The sequence below is a fragment of the Physella acuta genome, unplaced genomic scaffold (assembly GCF_028476545.2).
Source record: "Physella acuta isolate Inbredline_101_S28 unplaced genomic scaffold, ASM2847654v3 ptg000799l, whole genome shotgun sequence".
Taxonomy (NCBI): domain Eukaryota; kingdom Metazoa; phylum Mollusca; class Gastropoda; family Physidae; genus Physella; species Physella acuta.
The window spans coordinates 5001-17691 of NW_026732317.1; the positions used below are offsets into that span (position 1 = coordinate 5001).

At 40.4% G+C, this 12691-nt stretch overlaps 1 protein-coding gene across 1 annotated transcript; it reads right to left on the minus strand.

Moving 5' to 3' along the window:
• Nucleotides 1-8484: 8484 nt before the first annotated feature.
• LOC131951110 (putative defense protein) lies at nucleotides 8485-12691 on the minus strand. The gene is made up of 5 exons (XM_059313396.1): nucleotides 12384-12691; nucleotides 11264-11391; nucleotides 10103-10194; nucleotides 9772-9890; nucleotides 8485-9171 (listed from the first exon to the last, which is right to left on the minus strand). Exons 1-5 carry the CDS (start codon nucleotides 12574-12576, stop codon nucleotides 9002-9004), a joined length of 702 nt encoding a protein of 233 aa, XP_059169379.1. The 5' UTR covers nucleotides 12577-12691; the 3' UTR covers nucleotides 8485-9001.

The following is a 12691-nucleotide window of genomic DNA, read 5'->3' on the forward strand; positions in this document are numbered from 1 at the left end:
GGAGTGTATTAATAATAAATGTGTGTAAGGAATGTTCGTGAAATTATTGGTACATGCGTGTAAGTTTGGATGTGTTAGTGTATGTATAGCTGTGTGCGTGAAGTATATGAGTATGTGTACTTTTCTGTGTGTGTATCTGCATGTATGTATGGGAAAGTATGTTTATGTTTTTGTTTTTTAATACAGTTCTGTGAACTCGTCTGGTTACGTACCTAACCTGTTTGCGTTTATAATTAGATATGGTAGTGAGTTTCATGGACTCATTACATTTGACTAACACATAATGTGAAGACCAGTCTACAACCTCTATCATAACCACAGATGGTTGTAGCTACATCTAGCAACATGAATTACAATGCTCAACGAAATTAATCTTGGTCAGTAGTTATATATAAACATCCGTTCCATTAGTGTATTCCCGATGGAAGTTTTTAAAAGTTTTAAAAATTCATAATTAAAATTAAATAGGTTTTGTACTATTGAACTTTGTAGCTATCACACATGTCCCCTGGACTTTGTATCTGACCCCCACCCACCTATTTATCACACATGACCCCTAGACTTTGTATCTGACCCCCACCCCCCTCCTATTTATCACACATGACCCCTAGACTTTGTATCTGACACCCCCACCCCCTATTTATCACACATGACCCCTAGACTTTGTATCTGACCCCCACCCCCTATTTATCACACATGACCCCTAGACTTTGTATCTGACCCCCACCCCCTATTTATCACACATGACCCCTAGACTTTGTATCTGACCCCCACCCCCTATTTATCACACATGACGCCTAGACTTTGTATCTGACCCCCTCCCCCTCCTATTTATCACACATGACGCCTAGACTTAGTATCTGACCCCCTCCCCCTCCTATTTATCACACATGACCCCTAGACTTAGTATCTGACCCCCTCCCCCTCCTATTTATCACACATGACCCCTAGACTTAGTATCTGACCCCCTCCCCCTCCTATTTATCACACATGACCCCGAACACTTTTCTTAGATCCTCGAGTCTGGCTGCGACGAGAAATCACGTGACCGAAGGTGTCCAGGCTCACCATCGTATTAAAAGATAAACTTGGCCTTCTGGTGCATTCGTTGCCATGACAACAAAAATCACATTGGTCTTGGAGTTGCATATGAACCGTGATAAAAATTGCTTTGACCTGTATCAGTGCTTATCTTGCACAGTTATTACAAATTTTTTTTTAACTTTAGCATAATTGTAAAATGGGTTTTTTTTTAAATAATAATATTAATAAATAATGTAAAGGTCTAATTTTAAATATTGGATTTTAAATAACATATTAGTTAATTATTTTAACATGGATTTATTTTTTTAACGTTACCATGACAACAATAGCCTGAAGATAGGACTGGTTATTGTGGTTGTAAGAAAGGAGGATATCCTTGTAATGGGGTGGGGGTGTCGGTTTGGGTGTCGGTTGGGGTGTAGGTGTAAGAAGGCATCACAATCAAACAAGTCAGGGGAAATCACCCTCTTTTATAAACCAACTGGATCGAGTCGGGTGGTTAGTTTTGTTATAAGGATTTAATGCATGGGTGTAGTTACGGAGAATTAACATTTCACGTGTTAGGGGATTAGTTTCATATCTACTTGTTCACACACATAAAAGCTCGCGAATAAAAACTCTACGTAAGACATGTAAATATTTTAAATGATATTTTGCATGAAATGTATCCATTTTCCAATTTCGAAAATAAATAATGTTCGTGATTTCTTTTCTCTATTGCGTTGATTTTTCTAAGTCCCTTTGATTTGTATGATTTACTTTTAAGTCTCCCCCACCTAAAACCCATTACGCAGTTCTATGATCAATATATTTTTCAGATCACCACTCTAAACGTAAGTCATTATTGTTTATGAACCTATCGCTCTTTGTACTCACATCTTATTATTTCCAACCACTCACCTGAAATATAAATCAAGTTTCGCTTTCGCAAAATTAATATAGAACACTGAAATGGAGACGTGTAAAATGAAAAAACAACAAAGTTTAGACCTCATCAAGCAAAAGAATTAAGTATATTTAGCAGGGTTAGTTAAATAATTTAACAATAATTTATTACCAACGCTGAAGAACACTACTACATACTTTTTATTAAAATGCTGTTATTTTGTTTTTGTTTCGTTTTTTTAAAAAAACGGCCTAAGTGAAAAAATGCCTCTGTGCCTACTGTTGTATTGAATAAATTGAATAAAAATTTTAAATTGAATTCCAATAAGTTTTAATAATTATTTAATAATTAAGAAGTTATTTGGCTGGAAAATAAAAGCTCTTCAGCGAAAAGGTAAGTCACACCTTTGAATTGTTTGTTGATTTTTATCTGATCTTAAGATTTACAAAATTATTTATTTTTAACTGACTTAAATTTTAAAGTAATTAATTAATTATATATACTCTTACCTTGTATTTGAGCGCAATATTCCTGGTAAGCATACAAACGAAATTTTAAAAAAGAAAAATCGCGGTTTAGTTTTTACAACTTTTATCGGTAAGATGAGTACCCGTCCGACTCCAAACGTAGACAAGATGTGATGTATTAAAGCCTAAACTTAAGGCCTTAAACACATGAGGTCAACCAGAACCCAGAAATGTAGGTGAAAGGTTACCGCCATCATTACCATGGCAACATGATGTATTAGAGCCTAAACTTAAGGCCTTAAAACCTGAGGTCAACCAGAACCCAGAAATGTAAGGTGAAAGGTTACCGCCATCATTACCATGGCAACATGATGTATTAGAGCCTGAACTTATAGGGCCTTATATACCTGAGGCCAATCACAACCCAGAAATTTAGCAGAAAGGTTACCGCCATCATTACCATGGCAACATAGGCTACCGCGGAAGCCACGCATCACGCTACTTACCTGGTCGGGTTTTCGGGTCAGTAGACACCAACACACTTGATGTGACGTTCGACCAAAACATTACCTCAGTTTGCACGAAAGTAACTCTGAAAAGTGTTTTTTTAAAAGAACTTTAACGAGAATATCAGTACAAAAAAGTAGCTAAATTTATGCAGTATATCATTATATCATCGTCTTTTCCCGTTCGTGTCTACGTAACGAGAGAAAAAAAAGAGACCACTTACCTGAACACAACATCACCAACAGAAACAGCTGGTGGCAGCCAGTCGAATGTTAATGAAGACTTGCTGCTGTTATCTGTGTGGACCAAAGCTTTCTGTGGTATTACAGATATCAACACATTAGGGGGTCATCCATTTATGACGTCCACACAGTGGGGGGGGGGGTCCGAAAAAGTTGACTTTTGCGGACGCGTATTGGGGGGGGGGGGTCCAAAATAAAAAAAAATGTTGACGTCATAAATGGATGACCCCTTAGTGACAGTCCAGGCTACAACAACGTTTGGGGTACTAGGTTTTTATTTGTATGGAGGAGGGCTAAAAGCTTGATGGGGTTTTACACAGTTTGTACGTTAAGACAGAAGATTCTTTAACAAGTATTGGTAAAATTCTGGCCTAAAAATATGATTAGCTACTGGGATGTCCTATAAAACTAAACTGTAACTAATTTTAAAATAAAATGTTGATAGCTGTACACTTAGCATATTGTGGGTAAATTTAATGAGGAATATATATATATATATATATATATATATATATATATATATATATATATATATATATATATATATATATATATATAAATATATATATATATATATATATATGTATATATATATATATAGGCTTATACGCACATCGTTATTACAGGCTTGCCTTGTATTTCCCACAGCTGTGAAAAACCCCTGGAGATCTGAGGACGACCCATTGGCCAGACGCGCCTGGATCATGAAGCCTTTAAACGTGTCAGGGTTACCGCTGATTGTTACTGGTAGAAAGTTTCAAATGTCAACAAAATATCAAGCTGTGTCATGACTAACCAGCACTGTGAGCTGTGTAACTTTGGTTAAGCTCTGGGAGTTTATTTCGTGACTCTAACCAGCATAGAGAGTTGAATGATAGCCAACTAGCTGATGCAGAGGCGTAGCGACCCTTTCCGGCGCCCAGGGACAGACTTTCAATCTGGCGCCCCCCCCCCCCCCCCCACCACATATTTTTAGCGCAATTTCCATTCTGGAGAATTGCGATTATTAACTCGTTATTTCTGGGAATGGATGGATGTGTGTCCGCAGCTTTAAGTCGTCTTTAAGTCGTATCTACTCCTCAACGAAGCAATATCGAGGACTAGTTCCAAAGCAAATATGTTAAGCAAGTTCCGAGGATGATTGGGGGCCAAAACAATGCCCGGAATTCCTTCCTGGATTTCCCGGAAAAGCCAAAAAACCTCGAAAAAATGCAGTTTTTGGCCCATATCTCGGCAACCAGACCACTTAGCGACTTGAACCATTTACCAATCGATTCCTGTCATAATTTAGAACAATATTGCCGAAGAAAGTTTTCAAAAATATCCTTTTGTTCGGCCACAAAAAATTAATTAAGAATTTTTAAACTGAGCATCGTGTAGGTCTAGGATGATTTAGCGCAAAGCGCTGAGGTTCGAAAAGGATTTTACCATAGCGAATGAGCGGAGGTTCGAAAGGATTTTTTCTATTTTGTTTTGAATTATTGAAACTACTTGTGTTGCATTATTTATTTGCTGAATATATGATTTATCTCGATTTAAAATTGTTATGGATAACATAAGGAAATTGCGCTTAAATTGTCACTAGACTTTTTATTAACTTGTTTATATTTATAATGCAAAACTGCAGCTAAATTTAGCTTTTAATTTTTTTCCCAACCCATTTTGGCGCCGCCTAGGGTTGGCGCCCGGGGACACATGTACCCCCCCCCTCGCTACGCCTCTGAGCTGATGGAGTAAAAACATCACAAATCAAGCTTATTGCGTTGAATGTGTTTAGAGTAAGGATGTTTGGAAAAGTTGACCAAAACACTAAAAAGTATAGAACTCAATCAAATTGCCAATAGATCAAATGAAGTAGAGTTTGTCTGATTCACTTTGACCTCATAAAAAGAAATTAACAAGGAATTGTTTGGTCAGTGTCATTTGACTATACTGACATACAAGGTACCCATCGAATAACACAATAATTTCAACTCCAGATCAAAGCTACTAGTTTAGTTTAAATGAGGAGTAGGGGTTTAAAAAATCATTTTATACAGAGTTTCTTCCAGGCATCTCGTCGCGGGGGGGGGGGGGGGAAGAAAGGCTATCGCCTCCTCCCCCCCCCCCCCCCGGGGGACGAAATGGAATTTATATATGAATATATACTTTTTCCAATGTCTGCCTCATCCCCCCCCCCCTCTCCAGGAAAATGTATTCCGCCCTCCCGAAAATATCAAGTCTCCTCATCCCTGAGAAAAAAGTCTAAAAGAAACACTGATTTTATATACACGCAAAAAGTGTGATATTTTTTTCTTATCGTTGTAATGCAACATTACTATGTAACTTTAGTTTTAACAGATCAGCGTGCACAAACAGCACACTTATTTTATGTCCGACTAAGGCGCACATTTGGTCATAATTTAGGCATAATAGTGTAATACAAGCACCGATTTTATAAAGCGAATGACATGCATTAGTTTTCTAGAAACTTTAGCCATGTTATTTAATAAGGAAAACAAAACTCACCTGACACCGTCTTGCCAGAGGTGTATGCCGTAGGTGTGAAGGAGATCTTGTAGGGCGGTGTAGTGGTTTGTGGTGATACCCCATGTAACGGTGTAAGGTCTGAACAGGCTGGGTCCACGCCTTTTCCGTTAGGGTAGCACAGGATAGCCCTCAACCAGACGGCCAACAACAGGGCGAGTTTCTGACACCACATTCTAAACCTTCAGTTCTATGGCTGGTCTCAATATGAACACAAACTACTAGCTAAGCCTCTAGTTCTATGGCTGGTCTCAATATGAACACAAACTACTAGCTAAGCCTCTAGTTCTATGGCTGGTCTCAATATGAACACAAACTACTAGCTAAGCCTCTAGTTCTATGGCTGGTCTCAATATGAACACAAACCTCTAGCTAAGTCTCTAGTTCTAATGTCTGGTCTCAATATGAACACAAACCTCTAGCTAAGTCTCTAGTTCTAATGTCTGGTCTCAATATGAACACAAACCTCTAGCTAAGTCTCTAGTTCTAATGTCTGGTCTCAATATGAACACAAACTTCTAGCTAAGGCTCTAGTTCTATGTATGGTCTGAATATGAATACACGCCTCTAGTTTTAATGTCTGGTCTGACAAACTTGGAGAACACCAGGAGACCATAGACCAGGAAGATGCAGACAAAAGCTATAACCGGATATGATTGTACAACGTATAAAAATCGCTGATCCGAGCAGACAGAGAGTGAAATATGTGTCGAAACTTGTCTGAATCTTCAGCATCCAATGCATTGGTCTTCACCTCGTGTGTATTAGGCAGTGGGATTGTGTTGAATAGCTGTTTGGTGCATTTTTTGGCTACATTGTTGTAATCGTATGATTTAAGTGTGTATGTTTGTATGGGGGTGGGGGTGTATAGGCATATGTATGAGACTGTATGCTAGTGGGAAGATTGACATGTGCTGTATATGTGATCGTGTGCGTGTATATGTGAGTGTGTGTGTGTATATGTGAGTGTGTGTGTATGTGAAGGTGTGCGTGTATATGTGAGTGTGTATGTGTATATGTGAGCATATGCATAAGTTTTTTGAGGACATTATAAAACAGATGGCTGGACAAAGATGGTTTAGTTCTAAAGAGGGTTTGTGTGGATAAGTTGTGATGGTGTGGATAAGTTGTGATGGTGTGGATAAGTTGTGATGGTGTGGATAAGTTGTGATGGTGTGGATAAGTTGTGATGTTGTGGATAAGTTGTGATGGTGCGGATAAGTTGTGATGGTGTGGATAAGTTGTGATGGTGTGGATAAGTTGTGATGGTGTGGATAAGTTGTGATGGCATGGATAAGTTGTGATGGTGTGGATAAGTTGTGATGGTGTGGATAAGTTGTGATGGCATGGATAAGTTGTGATGGTGTGGATAAGTTATCACGGTGGTTAGTCTGGATACGTTGGTATGGTGTTTATAGAACCAAGCCATTTAACATATACACAATATGTATAGACAAGTCTCAACAGATAATACCTCTAACCACAACTATCAGAACCACAGGTGGTAACAACACGCAGAACATTCCAGAACAAAATATACCTGGGTCCGTGGCTATGTTTAAACATCCGTGTCATTGGTTTTATGTTCTATCATTTTTTAAACATTGAAAAAATGTATAATTCAATAGGATTTTCAAGAAAGTAAAAATGCTACCATTTCAAATGTTACGATTAATTGGGCAGATGAAGTAGATTTCACTTAATTTTGTGCATTTAAAAGAATAATGTAACCAGCACTATACGCAGCTGCCTTGACTCTCCCTAAGAAATGGCAGGTACTCAACATACATGAGTAAACTCGGGGAAGTACTATTGATTTAAGCTCGGGATTTGAACTCGAGACTATCGTGTTGGCGGTGGTACGCTCTATCATCCGACCACTCCGTCCCGTTAAAGAGAAAAAAACCCTCATATAAAGTGTTTTGTATCACACTATCACGAGGAATCACGTGACTGATGCTACCCCCGTCCAGGTTAGCTGTGATATAAACAACAGGGAGCGATGAACGTGGCTCGTCAAGTATATCTGTCGCCATGGCAACCGACGTCTCATTAGTGAATGAGCTGCACGTGAACCGTGATGACAGCCGTGATGACAGCCGTGACGACAGCCGTGATGACAGCCGTGATGACAGCCGTGATGACAGCCGTGATGACAGTCGTGATGACAGCCGTGATGACAGCCGTGATGACAGTCGTGATCAGTGTTTCTTCCAGACGTTTTTTTCCGGGGGGGGGGGGGGGCACTTGAAATTTTCGGGGGGGGGGGGGGGGCGTTAGACTTTCTTCGGGGGGGGGGGGGGCGGACACTGTTAAAAGTATATATTTTCTATATAAATTTCATTTCGTTCGGGGAGGTGGGTAGAATTTTTTCGGAAGGGATGCCTGGAAGAAACTCTGGCCGTGATGACAACCATAATGACAACCCTGATGACAACCTTGATGACAACCCTGATAACAGCCGTGATAACAACCGTGATGACAACGGTGATGACAACGGTGATGACAACGGTGATGAAAATTGCGTAGACCTGTGATAATTGCTAAAAACAGATCAATACATTGCCTGTCGGGCGATTGGTTTTCCGCTAAGCCATTTGGACTATTAGAATTAATTAATAAATCTGCAAAACATAAATTCAATTTATTTTTAAATCTGGAAATTTGTTTTAACCTAACCTTAAATCAATGAATCTGATGTTTGCTACACGCGTAATTAGAAATAACGAAACATTAAGTTTGTTTTAATTTAGTATTGACAAAAGAAAAGATAGACAAAATTGAATTGTTAATTTGTTTATTTCAAGACGATCTACAAAACTGGACATGTACAGATTTAAAAGCGTTAAAATCAAATACAATGTTTTTTCTTTAGTTTAAAATGTTAACAATCCAGTAGCCTCGCTAGTGTGTTTAAATTTTACCCTGTTAACCTAGAGTCGTTAACTATGGAAAAACAGCGAGATGACTTAAATATTTTATTTTAATTATCCCAAAAACAAAAACCCACTTAGTAAATAAAGTTACATACGCGAGAAGCGGATGTTTAACAATACCGATGTCCGATAATAGACTTCCTAAAATAGGCGTGTTAGGTTGTTAGTAGTTTTGTAATCTTGAATAGTTTTATTGTTAGAAATAAGGGTTAGGCGTATGGTAAGAATAGGGTTAGGGATTAGGGATAGGGTTAGCATTTAAATTAGCAAGCCATGTGTGTATTTTAGTTAACTGCAAGTAACCTAACACCCGTTTTTTTAGAAGATTCTATTATCGGACAATGGTAAAAAAAAAAACCTCCCCCCCCCCCCCGAGCAGCATATCTGAGGTCATCACCAGACGTAAACAACACTCAGGATGGCCAAGATGGCGGCTAGCAAACATCCGGTCTTGTGCCAGGACACACCGACGTCACACGCGAGGGTCTCGCAGTCACAGTCCCCACCCACGCAAACATAGGGGTGGGTGACCTTTCTGGGCGTGGTGGGTGGCCGCCATGTAGCTGGGGGGAGACGGGGATAAAACGTAATCAAATGGAATCAGTATGTGGCCAGATTTAAATGGATTGTCTATTAGGCTATTAGGCTTATCTAAATGACTTAAATAAATCAATGCCCAGGCCGTCTATAAATGACGTCACTCTTGTGGATGGGGAGAGGGTCGGGGGAGTCTTGTGTGAAAGTGGAGGAAGAAGATGGGTTTAATAAATGTGAGTCATTTAAAGGACTTTGTTTTTTATAATTTTTTTTTGTAAAATTTAATAAAAATTGATCAATATTAATAAAAAAATAATTTATAAAATACTGTGGGAAAAAAAATCGAATTTGTAATAGTAATATGAATTGTAAGTAGGTCACTAATGTCTCGTACTCGTACTTGCCAGCTAGTATTTTTAAACCAAATGTGAATATTTTTTATTAACTCGGTAAAAAAACGTATATATATAGGCCTATAAGTTACTTCCGCTATTGTTAAGTTATATTTAACCGTAAACAATGATGTTGGCAAGGTTAAAGAAAAATATAGACTACGTTAATAAATTGTGATTTCGTTAAAAAGAAGCTGCAGTTAGATATTATTTATTCGAATTCTGTTTACGTACCAGTGGTGGGGTTAGAGGTCAGTCTTTGAGTCACCGGGTAGGTGGGCTGACCAGCAGGCACTAGAACCACGGAGGAGGAATCGGCCCAAAAAGTTCTGACATTCTGGACAATGGTCACGCTGGAAACAAACCAAGACAAACTGAATGACGTCACTTAACTTATGAATGACACAAAACATTGTAAATCACTTTTTATCAATATTTTTACCGTAGCTTTATTTTTATCTGCAGTTAAACTTTTGATTCGACTTCAATGTTTTTCTTATTTACAATATATACCGTCGATGAATCGGTATAGTGTTAGTTTCAGTTATGAGTGTAGTCTAATTACCGGAACACGACGTTGCCAACAGAATATTTGGGTGGGATCCAGTTGAATGTTTTGTTTGCCTTGCTGCTGTTGTCACTGTGGACCAGAGCTCGCTGGCGATGAGAGGATATTGACATTTAAGTTGTCGAAATAGCAGAGTTTGTCAGTCCGAACGTCTGTCTGTCGTTCCGTATTTCTGTACATACGTCCATACATATGTCCATCCGTCCGTCTATCGACCTATTCATGTATCCAGCCGTCGATGTACCTATCAATCCACCCACTCATATCTACCCACCCACCCACCCACCCATCCACCTACCTATCCACCCACCCACCCTCCCACCCATCCATCCATCCGTCCATCCACCCATTCACCCACCCACTTACCCACTCACTCAACCACCCACTCACCCACCCACACACCCATCCACCCACCCATCCACCCACCCATCCACCCACCCAACACCCACCCACCCATCCACCCACCCACCCACCCACCCACCATAGACTCACCCCATAACAGGCTTGCCTAGTGTCCATATCTGTACTAAAGTACCCCAGAAGTTCACTAGACGACACACATGCACCCACCCACCCATCCATCCACCCACCCACCCACCCACCCAACCACCCACCCACCCACCATAGACTCACCCCATAACAGGCTTGCCTAGTGTCCATATCTGTACTAAAGTACCCCAGAAGTTCACTAGACGACACACATCCACCCACCCACCCATCCATCCACCCACCCACCCACCCACCCACCCATCCATCCACCCACCCATCCACCCACCCACCCACCACCCACCCACCCACCCACCCACCATAGACTCACCCCATAGCAGGCTTGCCTAGTGTCCATATCTGTACTAAAGTACCCCAGAAGTTCACTAGACGACACACATCCATCCACCCACCCACCCATCCATCCACCCACCCACCCACCCACCCACCCACCCACCCACCCACCATAGACTCACCCCATAACAGGCTTGCCTAGTGTCCATATCTGTACTAAAGTACCCCAGAAGTTCACTAGACGACACACATCCATCCACCCACCCACCCACCCACCCATCCATCCACCCACCCACCCACCCACCCACCCATCCATCCACCCACCCATCCACCCACCCACCCACCACCCACCCACCCACCCACCCACCATAGACTCACCCCATTACAGGCTTGCCTTGTGCCCATATCTGTACTAAAGTACCCCAGAAGTTCACTAGACAACCCGTCAGCCCTCCGTGCTTGGATCATAAAACCTTTGAACGTGTTGGGGTTGCCGCCCAGGGTTACTTAATGTAGGAGAAGTAATTTGATTAATTAATTAATGTTTTAGTTGACTCAGTTTTTAAGCAATTCGTAACTGTAAAAAAATATTTTACATGAAACTGAAATACATTCAAATTACCAACGGAAATACATTCAAATTACCAACTGAAATACAGTCAAACTACCAACGGAAATACATTCTAATTACCAACTGAAATACATTCAAATTACCAACTGAAATACCTTCAAATTACCAACTGCAATACAATCAAATCAAATCCTACAGATAACATAAACTACCATGACGATGTTTCTTAAAGGTTTCTCTAAATTGTTAAACTTATTAAAAAGACATTTTAAAAACAAGATTGATTTCAAAATATTAGCAAAATTATTGATTGAAAACATATTCTTTTTAAATGTTTAGTATTAAAAATTCCTCATTAGACCAAGCGGTCCATTGTGCAGATGAAGTAGAGTTCATATGTTTCTTGACCTCGGCATATAAAGGGAAGGTTTGGTCAGCATTTTTCCCAGCCGCCTTTACTTTCCCTAACATGAGTTAGGTACCCATCAGAGCTGGGTGGACACAAGGATGTTCTACTGACTTGGAGCCGGTTTCCAACTCGGGACCGTCGGGTTAGCATCCTAGCGCTCTTTCACTTTGGCCACGGCGTCCCAAATTACTTTTTACAATATAGTTTTTACTAAATTCGAACTTCGTGATTATAAATACATGTTACAAATAGACTTAAGCTTCGAATGTGCATGCATTAGGTTTGTCTTTTTATTTAACCAAAATGTAAGAAGGGATCAGCAATCATCCTAGCCTTAACTTATCCAACCTAGTCAGGTACTCATTAGAGCTGGGTGGACTCAGAAACGAATATTAATCTCGAGCTTTTCTACATTACCACGATCTTCCACGTTAACACATTTAAGTGGGTATTTCAAATTAATTTCGTTTTGTGTTATTGAAAGTTGAGTAATAAAATTTTATCAGGCAAAAACTTACCTGTCACCGGCTGGTCGGGCGTGTACGAGGTAGGCGTGATGGTCAGGTAGTAGGGGGGCGTCGAGGCTTGGGGCGTCACTCCATGCCCGGGCACCAGGGTCGCGCAGGACGAGTCGACCCCCTGCCCGTTAGGGTAGCAGCTGCCCGGCCCCACCCACACAGCCAGAGCCAACAAGATCACTCTACAGCGCATGGTCGAGGTGGTGGATCACCTAACTCACAAGCTGAAGTGTTGCGAGATTTGAACCAGGGTTTGAGAATTCAAGATTGGAGACACATCAGCCTCGCTCAAACTCTCAAGTACAGCG